The sequence below is a fragment of the Haemaphysalis longicornis genome, unplaced genomic scaffold, assembly GCF_048455015.1.
Source record: "Haemaphysalis longicornis isolate Haplotype H1 unplaced genomic scaffold, Haemaphysalis longicornis Haplotype H1 scaffold_1, whole genome shotgun sequence".
NCBI lineage: Eukaryota > Metazoa > Arthropoda > Arachnida > Ixodida > Ixodidae > Haemaphysalis > Haemaphysalis longicornis.
Genome location: NW_027526203.1, coordinates 392795667 through 392815621, shown reverse-complemented (window position 1 = coordinate 392815621; position 19955 = coordinate 392795667). Strand labels below are relative to the sequence as shown.

At 47.2% G+C, this 19955-nt stretch overlaps 1 protein-coding gene across 2 annotated transcripts in view; it reads right to left on the bottom strand.

Moving 5' to 3' along the window:
- Nucleotides 1-2238: 2238 nt before the first annotated feature.
- The window catches only part of LOC144155305 (uncharacterized), a 42888-nt gene continuing 25171 nt past the window's right edge, over nt 2239-19955 (bottom strand). The window contains exons 1-4 of one of the 2 annotated variants that reach the window (XM_077686650.1): nt 11515-11627; nt 7702-7769; nt 5613-6118; nt 2239-3488 (exon numbers count right to left, since the gene is read on the bottom strand). In XM_077686650.1, the coding sequence (XP_077542776.1) occupies nt 3276-3488; nt 5613-6118; nt 7702-7756 (774 nt within the window). In that variant the 5' untranslated portion in view covers nt 7757-7769; nt 11515-11627 and the 3' untranslated portion in view covers nt 2239-3275. Of the gene's footprint in view, nt 3489-5612; nt 6119-7701; nt 7770-11514; nt 11628-19955 lie in introns of those variants that run through there. The other variant, XM_077686651.1, reaches the window with a different exon arrangement.

Below are 19955 nucleotides of genomic sequence, written 5' to 3'. Positions count from 1 at the left end.
CTACTCCTCTGAGGTGAGGAGTATAAAGTGATGTGGAGGACAATAGACTATTTGCGGCCGGATAAAGGAATGCGTTGGTAAACGAGTGTCCCGGGGTGTTCTTGCAGGCCATCCGCCACGAGGCGGGCGCCCTGCTGCAGGACGAGCTGAGCGGCTACATGCATCTCTTCACGGACGGCTCAGTTAAGCACAGCACGGGCGAGGCGGCGGCTGTGTGCGTGGTGCCTGAGCTGGGAGCCAGCTGGAGCTGCCGCCAGCCCTTCCCCCCTCCCCCTCACGGGCGGAGCTAGCCGGACTGCACCTGGCGGCCGACCTCGTCCTCAAGAGGGGGCGCTAGGGCCACCCCGGGGCGGTCGTTCTCACGGACTCCAGGCCTGGCATACTGCGACTGCGCGCGGCCGATCAGCCCACCAACAGGAGCGGCTACCCGCAGCGCTCCCTTGCAGCCAAGCTGCACACGGTGGCATCCCTAGGCTGCGACCTGCGGCTCCGCTGGCTGCCGGGCCATAGTGACATCCGGGGCAACTAGGACGCCGACGCCCGAGCCAGGGAGGCCAACCATGAGGGCACCCAAGTTGCAATCTCAGCCTCCCCCCAACCCCGACCAAAATTTCTTGGTCGATACCACTGTTTCTCAAGCCGTGCACCATTAGTGCAAGCTGCGCCGATGCTTTTTTTTTTTCGTTTTAGTAGCCCAAGAAAGACTATCACCTTTAAACTGGTATAGTAAGGGGTGCGCATACGCATGTGCCCCTTGTGCTCACACTCGAGCAGGTGCGAAGGCCGGCTTCACTGTTATAATACCGTATCTGCGGTGGTGCACCCTTTACAAGCGGCGCGGTTTTTTTTTTTTTTTAAGACGAAAGTGTTTTATGCCGGGGTCCACCAAGATCTAACTGACGTCGTATCCGTAACGGAAATGACATCGCCAGAAAAACTTCGATTGACGCGGCGGTGCCGGGATTCAAGCCACGAAATCTTTCGCCGCAACGGGAGGTACGAAACGCGCTCCCGGCTGCGCCATGAAGTTGAACAGACGTGTGAAATAGGACGGCAAACGCGCCTTCCTCTTCAACCGCATTCACCTGTGGAACGACTCGAAATTTTGCTCGTGTGCTCTCCTTTTTGTTTTAATTTTTCGAGTTGAGACATCATTAGGTTCCTGTAGCTTTACGGCAAGGATGTAGAGGCAGACCAAAAAGGCCTGTAAGTACCAAATCTACATTCTCCTGCAGGCACTGCCTTTCTAATGGGTGAGGGGGTTCAATGCACTCCTCTTTCGTCGACGAAGTCGGGGGTTGGGGGGCAGGGTAGCCAGGTTCGGCGATTTTTCGCGAAACTGACCACTTTTGGAAACTCGTGGTGACGGAAATTTCAGTGTGGCGACCTGGCTATTTTGTCTCCTTCGAGCGTTGGTGATTTTCTGTAATTCCGAGCCCTTCCAATGCCCACTTTCCACAAAGGGGCCTTGTATGACCTTTCAGTACGAATCAGCCATTGAGACAAACTGAACAAACAGAACAGAACAAACTTTTAGGCGGATGACGTTATCTGGCAAATTCTAGAATAGGGCCCAACAAATCAGTCACTCAAACACACCACTGTACAGCGCTACTTAGGGGGGAAAATCGGTACCTGCCTTGCTCCTTTTAATATCCGGCACCTGATGTCGTTTGAATAGCGCCAAACCCTTCAAGCAACGCTATCGGTTTAAAGTGTAATGCTTCAGTAGTTTACGGGAACTTGAGATGGCGTGAAGAGTGGTGCGAAGTGTGTAGGCACGGGTACATAAAGAGGCAGTAAAAGTGGAAAAACATTGTGTTCAGCAAACGCCCATTCCAAGTCATTCATATTCTTCGAATGCTTTACCTAGAACTGCATATTTTAACTTTGTTGTAGACAGTAATCAAGCGCTGTCGTTTCCTGCACTACCGCAAACGAAGTTTGTTATACGATCTCCTACTTCTCGGAATTTTTCGGAATTTTTTTACGCGAAGGTAACCAAAAAGTACTTACCAGCATTGCCTTGCTGCAAATGGCGACTTTTCTGGCCCATTTTCAAACATTCACTTTAATGTGGCGACTTTTTGGCTACTTTCGGCAATTTTCCGGCGACTTTTCCTTTTGAGGACCTGGCAGCCCAGGGAAAGGGGGGGGGGGGGAGAGGAAGGGGGGGGCACCCTTGTCCGCTGGTTGGTACGACAATGCTACCGCTGCTCACGAGAAAACGAGACAGGCTTCACTGTAAAAGAACTGCACGACTTTTATTCAAAACTTGGACATCACCGGTTCGCATCAAACGCGATTATATTTTTAATAGAAGCTCCTAAAAAGAGTTTTCCCGAGCCCTGAAAACTCCTATCTGACCAGGTTCACAACTCAGCTTGTTCGCGTGAATGCAGACGAATCGTGAAAGAGACGTATGCATTTCGAGTCGAGCGTTCGTCGCCTTAACTATTTAAAATGTAGATACAACAATTATATTAAATAAGCAGGGGCGATTCACCTCCACGTCGTCAATCACAGTCATGGTGCGCTTAAAAACTAACAATCGCGAAGCAGCAATGCTTTGTGCAGCCCGGTCAATAATGAGCACGCATTGCTCTGGAGCCTGTTACACAGAAGTGGAGCAGGCGCCTGGCAGAGCCGTTGTAAAGTACGATGACCAAACGTCACGTGTAATAGACATGCCCATGGGTCCCAGCTTGCGCTGACGTTAATGTTCGAACATTTGTGCCGTTGTATGAGCTGTAATCGACATGTGGTGTAAAGAGTTCCCGAATATAGTACAATTGTATGCGTGTTCACGAGGCTTTGGGGACCTGCAACTAATTTGGCTCAGCATTTGGCATAGTCCCAAGTTGAGGAGTATTTTCTTTTCCACAAAGCTGCTCCGGACTGCATAGTCGGTAGGCTTGACGGCCGCCGTAAGCTAGTTGGGCTATATAGATATATCAATGACAAGTGTGACGCACTCTTCTACACATCGCAAGCTCGTGGCTACCTCCTTCGTGCATGTACGTGATATTTCAGGCGAAATCACGAATACGCGCAGAATCGCGCATCCGCATCTGTGTAATGCCCATCTACTAAAGCGTGCTAACAGCGCATAGGGGAGAGGCTGCGGTTATTGCTTAGCTTCGTAATGGAGATGAACCGGGGCGAGAAGCGTTGTCACGCGCATGCGCGCTTGTTTCAACAGGTGGAACAGCATCTCGTGCTGGTTTCCCGCGAAGACTGTCATCACATGCGTGTCCCTTGCGGCGCCTGCCAGCCTAGCGCCTACGGAACTCGTTGAGGGAGTTGAGCTTGCTGCCGAGGTCCTTCATGGCTTCGTTTATGGCCACCGCACCGTCGGTCTCGACGAGCCGAATGATGCGCCCCTTGTTGGCGTTCACTGCCCAGTTGAGGATGCTGCGGAGGGCCCAATTGAAGAGGAAGGACGCACCCGTCGCCCTGGTGATGTTGATGTCGCTCAACCGAAGCACCTGCGCACAGCGAAGAGGCCGGTCACTCGCCAGGGCAACCAGCTGGACAGTGCAATCGGTGCTGGCACAGTGTACAAGGTGGAAGAGTGACGTAGTGTACGCCTGAACGTTAGCAAGTCCGTGAAAGACGAGGCTTGCAGCGAAAGCCAGTTGGACAGCACACGATTCATTCTTTTTAATATGACTTATGCACCTACCTCTACGACGGCTTTCTATATTTAACTGCTTTTGACGACTGCTAACCACTTCGTATCCCCAAGTGAACTTTAACTGCGCGATACGGGCAGCTGGACGATAAGCCCAAGGAAAACTTACTTGCGTTAATCCGCCTGCGCATATGGGTAAGCATGACCCTGTTGCTTTGGTGCTTGAGAAATATAACAATGCCAGAATACAAAGAACGAGGACAAACGATGATTTAGTTGAACTGAAGTAGTTAAAAACTGGAGTTACACGTGCCCGGTGTTTCCTTTGGGAGATCACGTGTCTAGGTACGCTCATGGTACGAGGCCGGCATATGGCCAAAGAGGGGTGCCGCGGGGAGGCGCTGTGGGATGTCGGACCAACCCCGGAAATTTTACTTTTAATTCCCCCTCCATCGTCGCCTGGGGAGGGGAATAGGGTGTGTAGTCTTGAAACACGCCCTGAAAAAAACAATCCACGATGCGTCACTGCCGCGGGTAACGTGGGAATGCCTTGGCGAATACCTCCCCTGCCGGGCTAATGAAAAGAGTTTCACAATCCTAGTGAGTATCTCTGCTTCAGCCTCCCACCATACAATGATACAGCTGGGAACTACCGTGACGTTGTACGCGTAACATGCAGGCAATATGATGCGTTTTCTAGTAGTAATCTTTAAAGAAATATTCATGAAACCGTACGTGATGACACGGCGATTTATGAGCAAACCACCGTTACTACCACGTACATTGACCACTATTCCTGTGGCCGCGGAGTCCAGCAGGCACAGTGTAAACTATTCGCCCGTAGCTATAACATTCTCCTCCACCCACTATTCGTTATGTGCGCGAAATTTTAAAAAAGCGAGCATGAAAAATTGGTGCAGCTTCATGAAGCTGACAGATTCCGGGAGGTATTGATCAGGGTTCAGCTGGCGCGCAGCAGCTCCGCCCATATGCGTCCCCTATAGCCTTTACCAGCGTGATAAATCCGCTAAATTTAATAGTGAGAGGCTCATACTAACATGTGTACACTTATTAAGTTTCATTAACTTTACATAAAGGCGCGCGCGCATGAAAAGCGCGCACTTGAAATGCTTGAAAGGAAGGATGGCCCACATCACTGAGTAAAGATTAGGCGGAAGTTTAGCGCCGTGAACAGACAAGCATTATCGGGTCGACTTTTCGCGCTACAAAGTGTGTGGCAAAGTTATTGTCTCTGTTAGTGCATACAATATGCATGTTTCCGATTTTAGCGTGGTGTGTGTACCGAGCTTGAATAAGGCGAAACCACCGTCCTATAGAAGAGGCATGTCACGCTCACAATCAGTCTTCGTATCACTTGCGATTCTGGAACACGAATCCGGTAGCAGACAGGCGCAAAGTGGCCGACTATTCGAATTCTGCCTGCAAATTAATTCTCCCAATTAATGGGGGAGGAATATTATGTCACATGAACGCAGTAGTTGTTTGCCTGCCTTGCAGGGAGCGTTGGGGAAAAACACATCAATTAATTACACGTCATTAATTCCACGTCAAGGTGCTGCCTTGCTACTTATTCGGGGTCCGTAAGCCTGATACTTGCGAATATCGATCACGGGAGCTAGCGCATGGCGTGCGGAGCGATACCTTGATGCCTTTCTGCTTGAATGCAGAATCTGCAGAAGCAGATGCCTTTGTCTTTTATTTCAAGACAAAAGGGATACGCTCCCACGCCTATTCAAGAATATTGCGGGATCGGGGTCTCATGCTGCCACGCATGCTTATTGCAGCACGTCACTGCTTCTGTAAAGGTTAGATGACCTCCCGGCTTAATGCCCCCAATACTATACGAATAACGATCCTAGCCTTCACAGCTTCGGGATCTTGCGCCTGCAACGTGATTGTTACAATGATTGTTAGCGCACGGCAGCAACTTGCGTTGCAAGGATGCTGCCATCATCACCTTGAGCTTGCGGAGCGCGGGCGTTCCGTTCTTGTTGACGTTGATGTCCATGGAGATGCTGACGTCTTCCACCTTGGCGGCCAGTTTCCCGCTGAGTGGGATGAAGAGCAGGTTCCTCCTCCAGTCGGACTCAAGAGCCAGGTTGCGCGCGCCCAGGTGCACCAGCACGTCAAACGAGGAGTCGCTGAAGCGGAAGGTGCAGTTGTCGCTGCGGTAGACAGAGTTGACACCGTAGAGCAGCGCGTTGGACAGTACGAAGCCATTGTACTGCAGGGTACCCAGGGATGCAGGGGAGATCTTGGCCTGGATGGTATCGCTCGTCTGCACCTCCTCTAGGATTTGGTCCACGAAATCGTTGGCGTCCGTGATGTCCTCCTCGCTATCGTTGTCGGGAGCCGCCCCTGACGTCGTTTTAGTGCCGACCCCTGTGGGGGCGTCGCCAGGTACCCTCGTGGATGTCGACAGCACTGGCTTGTCCGTCCCTACGGCCCGTGTGGTCGTTTCATCTGGGAAGTCATATCGTGTGTTGGAAGGGGGAAATGCGTCTGTCAAAGAAGCAGCTCTCTCAGATTCCGCTAGAGATGAGGTATATCAAACAATCCGTTGGAATCTTTACTACGTCTGGATAAGGGAGCTGCATATTAACGCCACAGATGCACATGTCGCCCACGTGTGCGTCTTGTATGCTATTCGCAACGTTACCCCTATTTGACGTGTTTTGCCCGCTGCTCTTTTTACGAGGGCCTTCGTCGTTTGTTTCACCCGCACCTCAATGTTCCCTCATTCCTGGCTCTGTCATATTAATAAATTGCTTATCGCCCATTGCAGACCTATACCAAGTACCGCGATATGAAACTTAGAGTACGCCACAAAGGACTATCGAAGATGCGGTGGCAGCAAGTGCGATTGTTAAAACAAGCCTTACTTCTGTAGCTCTTTTATTCGATAATGTTAACTCTGGTGGCACATATTACGGACAGCAACGCTTCTATCTCAACGAGATTAAAGCGCGGAGGATTTTTTATTGAGCGGGTTCCATTGCAGTTTCACCCAAATGTGCATGCCTGACATCCCGGAGGTCCTAAATAAGAGACGATGGCGCCAATCGGTCTCGACTAGCGCCACAATTTTATGCATAATAAATAACCCCAGATTTTTCGCATCCAAGACAATGAAACTCAAATTGTGATGTACAATCGCGCTACAAATGACGAAAAATTTGGGGCATACTTTTGATCTGTAAACTTCGAGACAAATATACACTATAACTAGAGACAAAGGAGCGTTGTTTAGACTGCAATAATGTTTTAATAACCTGGCAGGAACGTGCCATCTTGACTGACTTCGTCTCGTGTGTTAGCGACTAAAGAAGAAAAGAACTGAGGTACACGAGTACGGATTCCTGACCGAGTTGGTGTTGCGTTGCAGAGAAATTCATAGCCCATACGGCCAGAGAGGCATGCGGCAAGAGAACAGAGACACCACGGAGCGCTACTTTCAACTAGTTTTCATTGGAAAGACACATCAATATTTATACACATTTCTCGCCCTTTTCTTCGCATGGCTGCAACACGTGGGTAATGGCGGTGAGGGGGCGAAAAGTTTGGATATATATTGATGTGTCTTTCCAATAAAAACTAGTTGAAAGTAGCGCTTCGTGGTGTCCCTGTTCTCTTTTCTTGTCCTCGTCCGCATGCGCTATGAATTTCGCTGCAATGGAACTGAGGTAGAATAGAATAGAATAGAATAGAATAAAATAGAATAGAATAGAATAGAATAGAATAGAATAGAGCTTTATTGTTGTTGTTACATAATGGTACATCACCAGAATATAGTCAATACAGGTAGTATTTCATTATGACGAAATCTTGGCAACCTCCGGGAAACGACAACGGGGCGAAATTCCACTATTCCTAACCCACCCGCCTAGTGAGAGAGGAAGAGTAAGTGGGAGAAAGGAGAGAAAAAAGAAAGGTTGAGAAAGTGCGAAGTGAGAAAGAGAAAAAGGGGCAAAGACGAGGAACAAACAGCGACAGGCAAATTGTGCGCAAAGTATTAAACCTGCGCTTTCTACAAGGCAGAAAATTACCTTGGCATAAAACACCAACGACTAGCCAGCCGAAGAGGATCGCTCGCACAATCATGGTTATGTGAACCCTGAAACGAGAAAGAAGGTTACGAGGTCAGCTGTAAAAGCTACAAAAACCAACAAAGATGTTAGCGGAAATGACTTTAGCGGAACCTAATCCATCTTCAATGTTCCTGCGTGCGTGGGCATTTTATGCGCAGATTTGTTAAAAATAAAATTTACGAGCTGTCAACAGGGTTTCGAACCCAGCGGGAACCATAACCTCTCCTGGCGATATCACGTTACGACTGCGAAGTTATATAGGCTGGTAAACATGTCCAGGAGGCGGAATAGTAATCATTCTTGGTATGGGGACCGGTCTACCGGGAACATATTTATCAGAACGGAATATATATAACAGCAGTTCAGTACATGATGCTGGAATACCTGCATGCCTCTGGAAACATAACCACGATGGAAATGTCGTATCGACGAGCTAATTTCGGCGTCGAACCTCGCTGATCATTTCTTTACATTCATTGTTGGGGAGAATTTAAATATCCTGGAAATTTTTTATGCGTGACGAAATGGTGTGCACGCGACAATTTGTTTTTGCGCCCCTTTAAAAAAAAAAAAAAAACAAGGCCTCTGCGGCTGCTATACGTAAATATATATACAAGCGCCTGGCGAGTTTACATTTGGACGAGACAACAGAAGGTCGGGTGTCTGCACAAGAAAAAAAAAAAAAAAACACGGGAACCCACACTCAGGTCTGTACCATTTAGGGTTGCTTTAGACCAGGAAGCATTAGCGATTTCTAGCTTTATTTATTTTATTTTTTTTGCTACCAGGGAGAGAGATAGCAAGAACATGGGATACGCGCTTCGTGTGCTGTATGCGATGAGGAATTCGTTGACCAGAAGATGGCTCGCTTTGCAGAGTTTAGTTTCTCTCTGGTGCACCCTTATGGTTTTCTGTTATTCAGCAACAAGATATGCCCTTGAGAAATATGCGCTTGAGAATACTTAAGCCAACATACGAATATCCACTCTCACGGTAATGCGTACAGTCAACCTTACCCATACACATACGTCGCACCCGCACGCATAGGAAAAAAAAGAAGCCCAACATTTATCTATCCGCATTAAAACTATCCCTCCATGTACGTACATGTCTGCGCAGAAGTAAACGGAGCACGGGAGCGGTGGCCGAACTGCATCGCTGCGCCGCGTATGGGCGCCGACGGAAACCAAGGAGCGCCGGTCTCAGAGTGTGTTCGCACTGCCCCCGCCGCCCTATCTGATATGTTTAATCGCCGTTCTGCTGCCGTGTCATACTTCGCGTGACGGTTTTCAAAAGGAAGCGCTGGGCTATAGAGGGGCGCTGGTTGCTTTGCCGCTCTCAGGCATCAGCGGCGACTGAATCTACCGCTGTTGAGCTGGACTAAGTTACGCGCGCTCGGAAACGTGCCTTCTGGCGCGCTGTAAAGGGAGGGATAAAATTGTAGGCCGCCTCGATCTGCCATAGCATGTCTTTGCGATATAATTCATTGTAATGCGACAACAAAATTGCCCTGTACAGTACAGAAAGCACATTCACAGAAACTTTTGTTATTCGTAAAAAAAATCCCGCTTCCAAGATTGTTCTTTTTTTTAGTGTGGATTTCTCCCAAGTTATTGCTGCCACTCATTCAGGTCTGTTCTGAAGAAAGGAAAATGCAAGATGCCCATGTGGTATAAATTCCCTGAGTTAAAGACCACTGTATAGAGATTAGCTACAATCGTTGCCTTCTAATACAGCAGCCCTTATAGAGCGCATATTCTATAGTCGCACTAAAAACCGGCGGTATTATTTTTAACGAGCGCCTTCTATCAGTTAAGAAAAGGTTTCAGCTTTGAATTAAACCCTTTGTCGCTGTTATGTCGGTGGTTCAGTAAAGAAAATACTAATTAGCTGATGCTTCGACAAGCGGAGTTAATAAAACTTCACTGCCCTTCCAATCTGTAAAGAAGGCTGACCAGCGGAGCTGTGGTGCGTAATGTTAGAGTCGTCTTAGCGGCTAATTGTCATATAATTTATTTCGCGATAGTTCGGGTGAAGCAAGAGTTACAGCCGTGTTCTGTAACCAAACTCCCTCCGTGGATGGCCGTGTAACCAAACTTCCTCCGTGGATGGATAGCACACAGTAATTCTGTATCGTTTACAACTTCACCGTTAACTCAATAACACCAAATTTGGAGCCGTTTTCTGTAATCATACTCCCCCGACGCGGCCAACCAAGCAGCACGAGAACATCCTAGCCGTGCTGGGATAGCTCCCGTTCCCCATTACGGTTCTCAGTCGGCCCGCGATCAACTGCTCTCATACAAAGAAATCACGTATCATCACCGTCTCTCCCCCGCCGCTATCCCCGTTGACCTAACAACCCTCACCAACGCTCAGGAGTGCCTGCGGCGACTCCTCCAGACCTTTTCCCGCGTCACTCGTTCCCTCCTTTACAAGGTCCATCCCTCTCAGTTCCCTTCCACTAACTGTCTCCTCTGTGACTCCCTTGACACTCTCCCTCACACCATGCGGCCTGCCGTCTAAAGTCTCAACCTAACCCCCTCCCCCGCTCCCCAATCTGCAGCATGGAGCAGTGGGACGACGCGCTATGAAAATCGCAACTCGCAAGCAGGGGTGCAGTTACTTAAGCTTGACCGAGCCATCACCATCGCCGGCAGCCGTCTGCCGGCGGCCACAACGCCTTCCTAAGCCAACTTGCTCGGAATATAAAGGGATTTCTCTCTCTCTCCCTCAGTAGATGGCCATGCTTCACGGCGCAACACTAATGTGGGAAAGCCAGCCTACAAAAACCAAGATTACACTGATCTTCTCAAAGTCGGCTTCACATCTTCAATTTTGTTGTCGGATTACAATGAATTATATCGCAAAGACATGCTAAGGCAGATCCAGGTGGCCTACAATTTTATCCCTCCCTTTACAGCGCGCCAGAAGGCACGTTTCCGACCGCGGGTAACCTGGTCCAGCTCAACAGCGGCAGATTCGGTCGCCGCTGATGCCTGCGAGCGGAAAAGCAACCAGCGCCGCTCTATAGCCCAGCGCTGCCTTTTGAAAACCGTCACGCGAAGTATGACACGGCAGCAGAATTGCGATTAAACATATCAGATAGGGCGGCGGGGAACTTGCTCTGAGACCGGCGCTCCTTGGTTCCCGTCGGCGCCCATACGTTCATACACATACAAGCATTCATACATATCCATGCACACAATGCATACATACATACATACATACATACATACATGCATACATACGTACATACATGCATACATACGTACATACATGCATACATACACAAACATACATACATACATACATAAAAACATACACACATACATACATACAAACATACATACATACACGCATACATACATACACGCATACATACATACATACATACATACATACATACAAACATACGTACATACATACATACATACATACATACATACATACATACATACATACATACATACATACATACATACATACATACATACATACATACATACATACATACATACGCAAATACGTAGTCTGTCAAAATTTTCTAGGCCAAGCCGGAAGTGCCCAGGCAACAAAAAATTCGGTGCACAAGCTTACGCCGCGAGCAAGGCTGAAACGTTTTATGCCGGGAAGCTATAGAAAACACCTTTCTTTCTTACTGTCATAAAAAAAATTTTGTCTGATTTAAAAGTAAATCTTATTTTTTATTCTTTGTTGCCGAAAAGGAGTACGATTAGCCTAGAAAATTGTGACAAAGTGTGTACGTACGTTCTTCTCCTCGCCGAGTCAGTTAATTTCAAGTGCACTAGGTTATGTTGCCACTGGTTGTTTCCGTAGTGGTCGTGACGGAAAACTCGAGAAACGCTGACAGAAAAACATTCTAGCTTTGCCCATCGCATTATCCGGAGCAACTTTCTCGTGCCGGCCAACATGCGGATTAAGCAAGACGGGGGAATTTTATGTGACCGCCGCAAGGGCATCCCCCGGAGCGATTGACGGCCACGGAATGTCGTAACCTAGCTGTTCTGCGTCGTTGAACTAATGAAGAACGCTCGTAAACAGCTTTTCGGCCACCTCAGCAAGGTCGGATGCGCGTCCGTCCTGCTCGAAACGAACCTGTGCAACCATGCGGCACCAAATTTTATTTCTAAAGCCCGTTTCCGCACGAACCCGCCCGCCTCACATTTCCTGCCTTCCATTGAATGGGCCGCCAACAAATGCGACACGCTGCCTAAATGAATGCGCTCTTGTCAAGCGTTTAGCTCCGGAAACTCCGTAGAAACCCGTGCACGACCGGTCTGGGATCGGTTGAGCGCTTTCGATTTCGACTGTGGCTGCATTCGGGTCAGTCTGAGTTCTTTCCTACCTGCATCAGATTATTGCTGACACGCGAAGTCGGCAGAGATGCGGGAGCGTCCCTTGCGTCCGCTGCCTCGCTCCCGCATGATGAGGGCTTACGGTTTCTTTGACCTAATGCGTTATTCAGTTTTCCTGTACTCTACGCGTAAGTTTGTATGTACTACCCGGCTCGGACGCTGTGCAAAGGCGCAGATGTTATGATGCAAACGACGTCGCTGGCTTGACTGCTGGTGGCGCCGGCGGCATCAATAGTGAAGGCCCTCACAAAAAATCCGGTGGAGAAAGAAAGTTCTCTGTTACTGGATACACCAAAGTAGAGATCTGCTCCGACGCGGTATACCACTAAGCTTAAAGAGTTTACGACGCTCATATATGTATAACTTTCAGCCCTCAGATTATTGCGCGCGGACGCACGTATGATGATGTTAAGTGGCGTTCGTTTGCTCGTCGGGGGGGGGGGGGGGGGGGGGGGGGGGGAGGATTTCCTCACGGAAACATGAAATATGCCGGGATATAGTTTCGGTTACTTGCCCGTTTTCGTACCAGTGGGCCTTGTTATGATGTTTCACCACCGATTTACCTTTGCTTTTTTCCCTTGCCCTTTAATATCAATAAATCCTGTTACGACCGCCAGGAAAACATGAGGACATCTTCGTTCAGCTTAGGGTCGACCGAAAAGATTCGCTTCGCAGCCTTGTTACCTAGAATCCGCTACGAATGCGCATGGCAGAAGCGCAGGTTGTGCACACTGCGACCTCAGAAGCCATGGCGATTCTTGGATAAGTTAACATGCACGCATCCGGCACGTGACAGGGCGCTATTGTCGCTGCCCATAATACAGACCGTTGATTCTACTTCCACGTAAACCTTTGTCTCCAACCGCACACAGTAAGTTAACTCTGAGTTCACTCCCCCCCCCCCCCCAAAAAAAAAAAAAAAAAAATGACACTGTCCTCTTTTCTTTTTTATCCTATCTACCCAGGCAACTGCGTGCCCCCAGCATTGCTGACTACTTCGGTGCTAAAGCTTTTATCAAGTATTATCGATGCGCGTTGCACGGAACAAACGCCTTTGTTTTCGGGGCCTCTGTTTTGTAGGCGAAAACACTAGCCGCTTGAGGAATGACAGCTGCGCGAGTTGGAATATGCTCACATTAAAGCGTAAACGCGAACAATCGGACGAACAATAAAATGAACGGGACTGGCGCCTTTATTCTTCCTCTTGCGCTTGTGCGTAAACTGGCTGTACGAGGCTATTCGAGGGCATGCACGAAGCAAGGAGCATCTTTCTCAAGATGTCCGACTACATCTTCTCCGATGTCATCCTGTGGGCGCACAGCTACTCCGCTAAAATGTTTCACTGATAAACAAGCCAGATACACTTTATTTATTTATTTATTTATTTATTTATTTATTTATTTATTTATTTATTTATTTATTTATTTATTTATTTATTTATTTATTTATTTAAGGCCATGCAGGAGGGGTGTAACATCGAGATGTACGTAAATATACATATCAGCAAACGATTTTTTGGCGGCATCAAGGCTTGCAGTGTGTGACAGCTGTAACTGGCTCCCCTCTGTTATTGTTCGAGGAGAGGAAAAGTATTTGAGGATGTTAGTTCTCGCTGCATATACCATGAAAAAGAAGGAATATAAAGAAAAAAGCATCCAAAAGTTATTGAAGTTACCGTGTTCAGAAACCCTGAAGCCAAATTCAAAATAAACAGAAAAAATAAATGAAGTTGGAGATTCGCTGACTTGAGTAACAGCTTACGAATTTCGTGTGCCGGCCCGTCGATGCACGGCATACACAAAACCCGGTCTGCCTGGCCGTTTGAACAAAATGCCAAATCTGGCGTACGATGCAGGGGTGCGGTGAGGTTTCTGGGTTGCCCCAGAAATTTCTGGGCTGCCCCAGAAATTTTTGCATTCGAGGGTGTTGGGGGGAGGGGGGGAAGGGGTGTAGTATATGGATGAGGCCATTACTCTGCTTATATTGTCCAATAACGACTACCGTTCATTTTTTTCTGTTGCAATCCATACACCGCTAACGCGGCTTCGATTTCTTATCTCACCGCGACGACCAACAATTAGACCCTTCAGACAAACACACGAAGAAAACATTCGCAAGGTTATATAGAGTACCGAATACATATTAGCGCGGACAGAAGGCGCACAGGATAAGAATACACTGCACGAACACTAGCCGTGTACTCCTATCCTGTGTCCCCTCTATCAGGGCTAACACTATGTCTTCGGTATCATGCAACCAAACAGCCCACCTTTACGCTCCTAATATGTAGAGTGCACTAGCTGCATCATGAAGTTTTTGTGTTTGTAATTTGAAATATATTTTTGTTGGGTTTCTTTTGTTTCTTTTTTTCTCCTTATCACGTCCCCCCCCCCCCCTTTTTTTTTTAGAGTCCTGCTATTCCACTTCTTACGATACAAACATACTATATGGCTAGAAGTGCATCTCTCGATATGACAACAAAACTGCCTGCGATTGTTTGTCCAACTAATTCGTTTCTTATCGAACATTTATAACCGGCGAGCTTCCTCTTTATGCTTGTTCAATCGTTTCTGTTTGTATTTGCAATAATCAGATATCGTTAATCGATACCCATATTATTCTTCAGCGCAAGAAAATTTTTGAAATCTATATTCTGAAACGGGCACGTTGTTCGTGATATACAGCTCTAGAAGGCGTCGTCTAACACGTTGCCCTCCCAGCCGAAATTAAAATCACAGACATGTCGCGTGCTGAGGCTTGTTTAGCTAAAATGCTAGGTTTGCGATCCTAATGAACTTCAAGTTCAACTTCAACAAACTTAGGCGACGCTAAGCTCAAACTACATATTGATCTCAATGCTATACAAAATGGTGATTGCGTCTCCTATTTTACGAAATGAACGCGTGCTCTAAAAATGTGCGAGGTCTAATCATCGAGTTATGATTAATTTATTGTTGTATCCTTACATTAGGGCTTGCCAATAGCGCTTGATGGGTCATATTACACCGGCGTCGAAGGTTCAATTTGCAGAGCTCGCATAGCTGTTTTAGAGTCTACAAATCCGGCACTTGAAAAACATGTTCTGCTAAGGAACGCCAAAATGCAAGTGCGTGCGGATTGTAATAATTAAGATACAGTATACAGTAAATTTACTGTCGGTGTTTTAGGTTTGCGAACATACGCTATCGTTTATGTATGCCTTCCTTTCCAAGATTTACAATGTATGCCTTGCTTTCCCTGCTTGCTTTTCAAGAATGGGGACACTATACAAAAAAACATGCGCAAAAACACGTGAATACAAAAATAGACTGCGAACATATTAAGAAAAAACGCCAGAACACAGAATAAATGAGGCGAACGCGCAATGACAGCGAAGGAATTTCCACCATGTCCATCTCTAAAAAATACCCTGAGTTAATTTTGTTATTACCGGATCGAATGATTGATGAATTCACTGCAGTCTGTTTTCTGGCCCGAACATTGAGCAATGTCTTCATCGCCAGTTGGCGGAATGTGTTGCTGCGTGGTGGTGACGACCAACTGTTTTTTCGGCCAATTTTTTGTCTCACTGCAGATAAACATCCAAGATTGTCTTGTGCCGATTGTGCCGTTTTGTGCCGATCAACCAGGACTTCATTCGAAACTCATGACCATGTGGAGTACTCAACAGGTGGGAAGCGAACTTCCTCAAGGTTGCAATTTGCACGCCTTAATTGAACCGCGCCTGCAGGGATATTTTGTGCCAGCGCAGTGTAATCGCGGCGCACCACATTTGTCCACAAACCACTAACCGTAATAGTGTTGCCATCTTATCTTCCTCAAGTATGCACCAAGCTGCATGTTGTGCCTCCGAAATTTTAATAAAAGGGCAAAACGTATTAATGCGGCGATGATACCGGCGAGTGCAAGCAACGCGTTGTTTTCAGTAATAAACAAATCGTCCGCATGCGGCGGTATCTGCAACTCACGTTGTTGTCTCAGCACGCTTCGCCGTACGCTCCCCCTTCTCTCAGAATGATGTTCCGAGCTACCGGTGCCAATACCAAGATCCCTAAGCTCGGCAGCACGGTTCAAGCGACTGCAAGGACGGCATGCTGCTAGAATAAGCAGCTGCTCCTTCTGAGCGTTTCTCGACGGGGTGCGGGAGCGGAGTTTCTTTAGTTGCACGCGAGTGGGCGTGTCTTGCTCGACCATGCGTTGTCATGGCAATATTGGCTTCATAGACGCTCGTTTCCTTGGTTTTCTGTAGTGAAGGAGGGGGCTTAACCGTTGGAAGAAAACGTCATTTTATTAAAATTTCATCCGAGCGAAAGAATCGAAACAATCCCCTCAGCAAGCTCGTCGTAAAAATCATCAGTGATGTGAAAAGTGGTACCGACTTTTACAGCATGCATGCTGTCAAAGCAGAGTTTAAAATCCTTTGGACCTGCGCAGACGGGATTATAATAAGTTGCTGGAGGCACTTCGTAGATTCTAGCATTTATTTGTGGTATGTTCATATGTTCGGCAGTCCAGCCTCACAAATTCATTTGACTTTTACGAATCGCAGATAGATGGAAGGACTTACCTTGATCAGCAGCAGAGAAGGATTATTGTTTCACTTCAACCGGTATAATTCTTAACACCAGGCGCTTTATCATGTCCCCCGTGGTTATAATGTGATGAGTTAAATTCGCATTATTTTATCTTCAACGCGCTGTTAATATTGGCGTTTTTCACAGGGTACGGTAGCACAAGAGCGGCAAGCATTTTATTATGCCCGGAACGCTGCTTAACTTAGCAGCATTTCGATTTTCCTAAAGCTCTGAAATCACTAACGTGCGAATCGACCGGTATTTTAAATGCAGAGCATTTCTTTAACTCACGATGTCACCCGGCGTTGGCGTGCCTCGGCGTCCGCAACAGCCGTTCCAGGTGCGCCCTCTCCCCCACTCCTCCTCTCCCGCATCACGCTACCCTCCTCGCTCTCAACAACAGGTCCGCACCCCTCCCCCTACACTATATTAAAAAAAAATACTTACCGGCGCCTGGTTTCGATCCCACGACCCTGCGGGCGGAACGCAAGGTACATGGTGCTCTACCCACTGCGCCACAAAGCCGACACAGAATGGAAGGCTACGAACGCGCCTTATATCCTTGTCTCATTCAAACTACGTCAAGAAGCTGCTGATACAACGCATTCACTACCTGTGGGCGGAATGCGAGGTACATGGTGCTCTTCCCACTGCGCCACAAAACCGACACAGAATCAAAGACTACGAACGCGCCTTATATCCTTGACTCATTCAAACTACGTCACAACGCATTCACTATCACCAACTCCCCAAACACTAAACGTTAACGCAATACACCCACCCCCTATGCGATGCATTTCCTCGAGTCCCCCTCGCGGGGAGATGTTTCTTTTTTACAAGGAGGCTCTTTCCACCTTTCATTTTAAAAGTTCGATGAAGTGAAAATGAGGAGAAATAATGAGCTTGAACCGATCAACAAACTAAAAAATGTAAGGATGTGGGAGAGAAGGGTCAGTTAAGAGCTAGGATCATGGACATGCAATAAAACAAGTTTCTGGAGGGTAAATTCCGCTTGCATATACCGTGCAGAACTGGTACAATCTGTGACAAAAATAAAAGCGATAAAGTTTCGGTTCTTCAAGCCTGTGCACTCGGTTAACGCAACTGGGGCCGTATTGTCTCAGTTAACCAGTCATTCGATAATAGCAGGTCCCACAGCAGTCACATTTCGGGCATCTAACTGTAGTATTCTTCTTCATCCACCTGAACCGAATTATCTGCAACAATAAAAATAACACTGGAAACCGAAACAGGACACGGCCAGAATTTGGTATCCATGTGTAATCACCAACCGTATGAGGACCACTTGCCCTAGCGGTTCAACTAAAAGAATTCCTACAACTGTGGTTTAAGTCATTGCAAGGACAGATCGAGTACCTGTGGCTGGGCGAACAATATTGGCATGGACGCGCGTTGTGACTGCGACCTAAGGATCCTGAAATGATCCATCACTCTCTCTGCATTCACTGCGAGCACGAAATGACAATGGCCCCGAGTGGTGTTTTTCGCTTACATTTCCAATCCCCACACGCACCCCCCCACCTGCACGGTACTTTGTTCGCATAGCTCAGTAGGGACAAGGTGAAAGTTGCCATTAAAGTGTACAATGCAGCAATTAGGATTTGTTCATAGTTGTGGTAAAAAAAACTGTTTGAGACACTGCGTTTTTTTTTTCTTTTTTCTTTTTGCCTTGCAACAGCGTGCACTAAGGTCAGTTTGGGAACGGCACGAGCGACTCGGACGCACGCTCTGTAATGATTTGACCCAAATGACAGAAGCGAGGTATAAATTCTCTTTCCACCTCAATTCGGAACGGCATCTAATAGTTAAGAAGAAAAGTATAATCGGATGTCGTTCAACGAGTACTGGCAGTGGTTTACGTTTTTCAAAACGGATTTACTGGAACCTTGGCGTTATAAAGTTGCCATAAGAATTCGGGCACGCAGCAGCGCTTTTGTGTGTCAGAACATAAACGAAATACTTCACGAGACATGCACCTTACATAACATGTTTTCAGGCACACAAAAAAATCCAGCGTGACAGGCAAAAGACCACTTCCAAATGAACCTTATTTTCGAAACAAACCGTCTCTGATATCTTAAGGACACAACGACGTTACGCTCTAACAACTTTCCAGAAAGTCAGCCTACTCTGATAGGACAACAGACGGTTCGCTGGTCCACTATTCAGGCTTTCACCGGCCGTCTTGTTAAAATATGCTTCTACATTTTTCTTCTCTGGCTTCTCGCTGGCCGTGCCGAAACCTGACTTGCTCAAACATCGGAGTGGAGTGCATTTGCACTTTCTGTGGAGTTGGCACATGTAGCCCCTATCGCAGCATTGTTTTTGAGTGCTCAATTATACTCACGCTTTAGCAATGACCCGTCTCGCCGATGCACACTCTGCTAAAGCTCATAGGCACAGCATACTGGGAAGTACCCATGAGTGACCAAATTTTAAGCGGTCCCAGATTGCTATTTCTTATTTCTTAGGAGGAGGAGGGGTGAGGGTTACTGAGCAATCTTGAAGTGTGTTTTCTTTGATTGATTGATTGATTGATTGATTGGTTGATTGATTGATTGATTGATTGATTGATTGATTGATTGATTGATTGATTGATTGATTGATTGATTGATTGATTGATTGATTGATTGTTTGATTGATTGATTGATTGATTGATTGATTGATTGATTGATTGTAGGGTTTGACGCGCCGACGCAACGCAGGCGATGAGGCGCGCCGTAGTGGAGGGCTCCGGATTAATTTTGACCACCTGGGGATCTTTAACGTGCGCCGAAATCCCGTACACACAGACGTTTTTGCTTTTTGCCTCCATCAGAAAAGCGGCCACCGCGGCCGGGAATCGAACCCGTGACCTCGTGCTCAGCAGCGCCAGTGTTTTCTTTAAGCCATTGCCTAGGACTCATTGCAGATGTTGGTATGGCGCCTTTGAAATATTCCCGGGTAACATGTGCCTGGGGTGTAGTGACCGCCAAATTCTTTCGCGTTGTTTACGGAAGCGTTGCTACCGCGAGAAAAAGCAATACATGGTGAGAATTTAGCACTATTCCACACCGCCCGAAACTATACTAGCGATGCTGCGTTCCAAAACAGCATCTTAAAAAAGGTTTTTTCTCCGTATACATTGCGTGATAGCTAACCTTAACAGCGCGTGCTGCTTTTAACAGCGGTTTTGAAACCAACACATGAAATCAACACAGTTACAAACTCGGTGGTTATAGTTGGTTTGTTTTTTCTG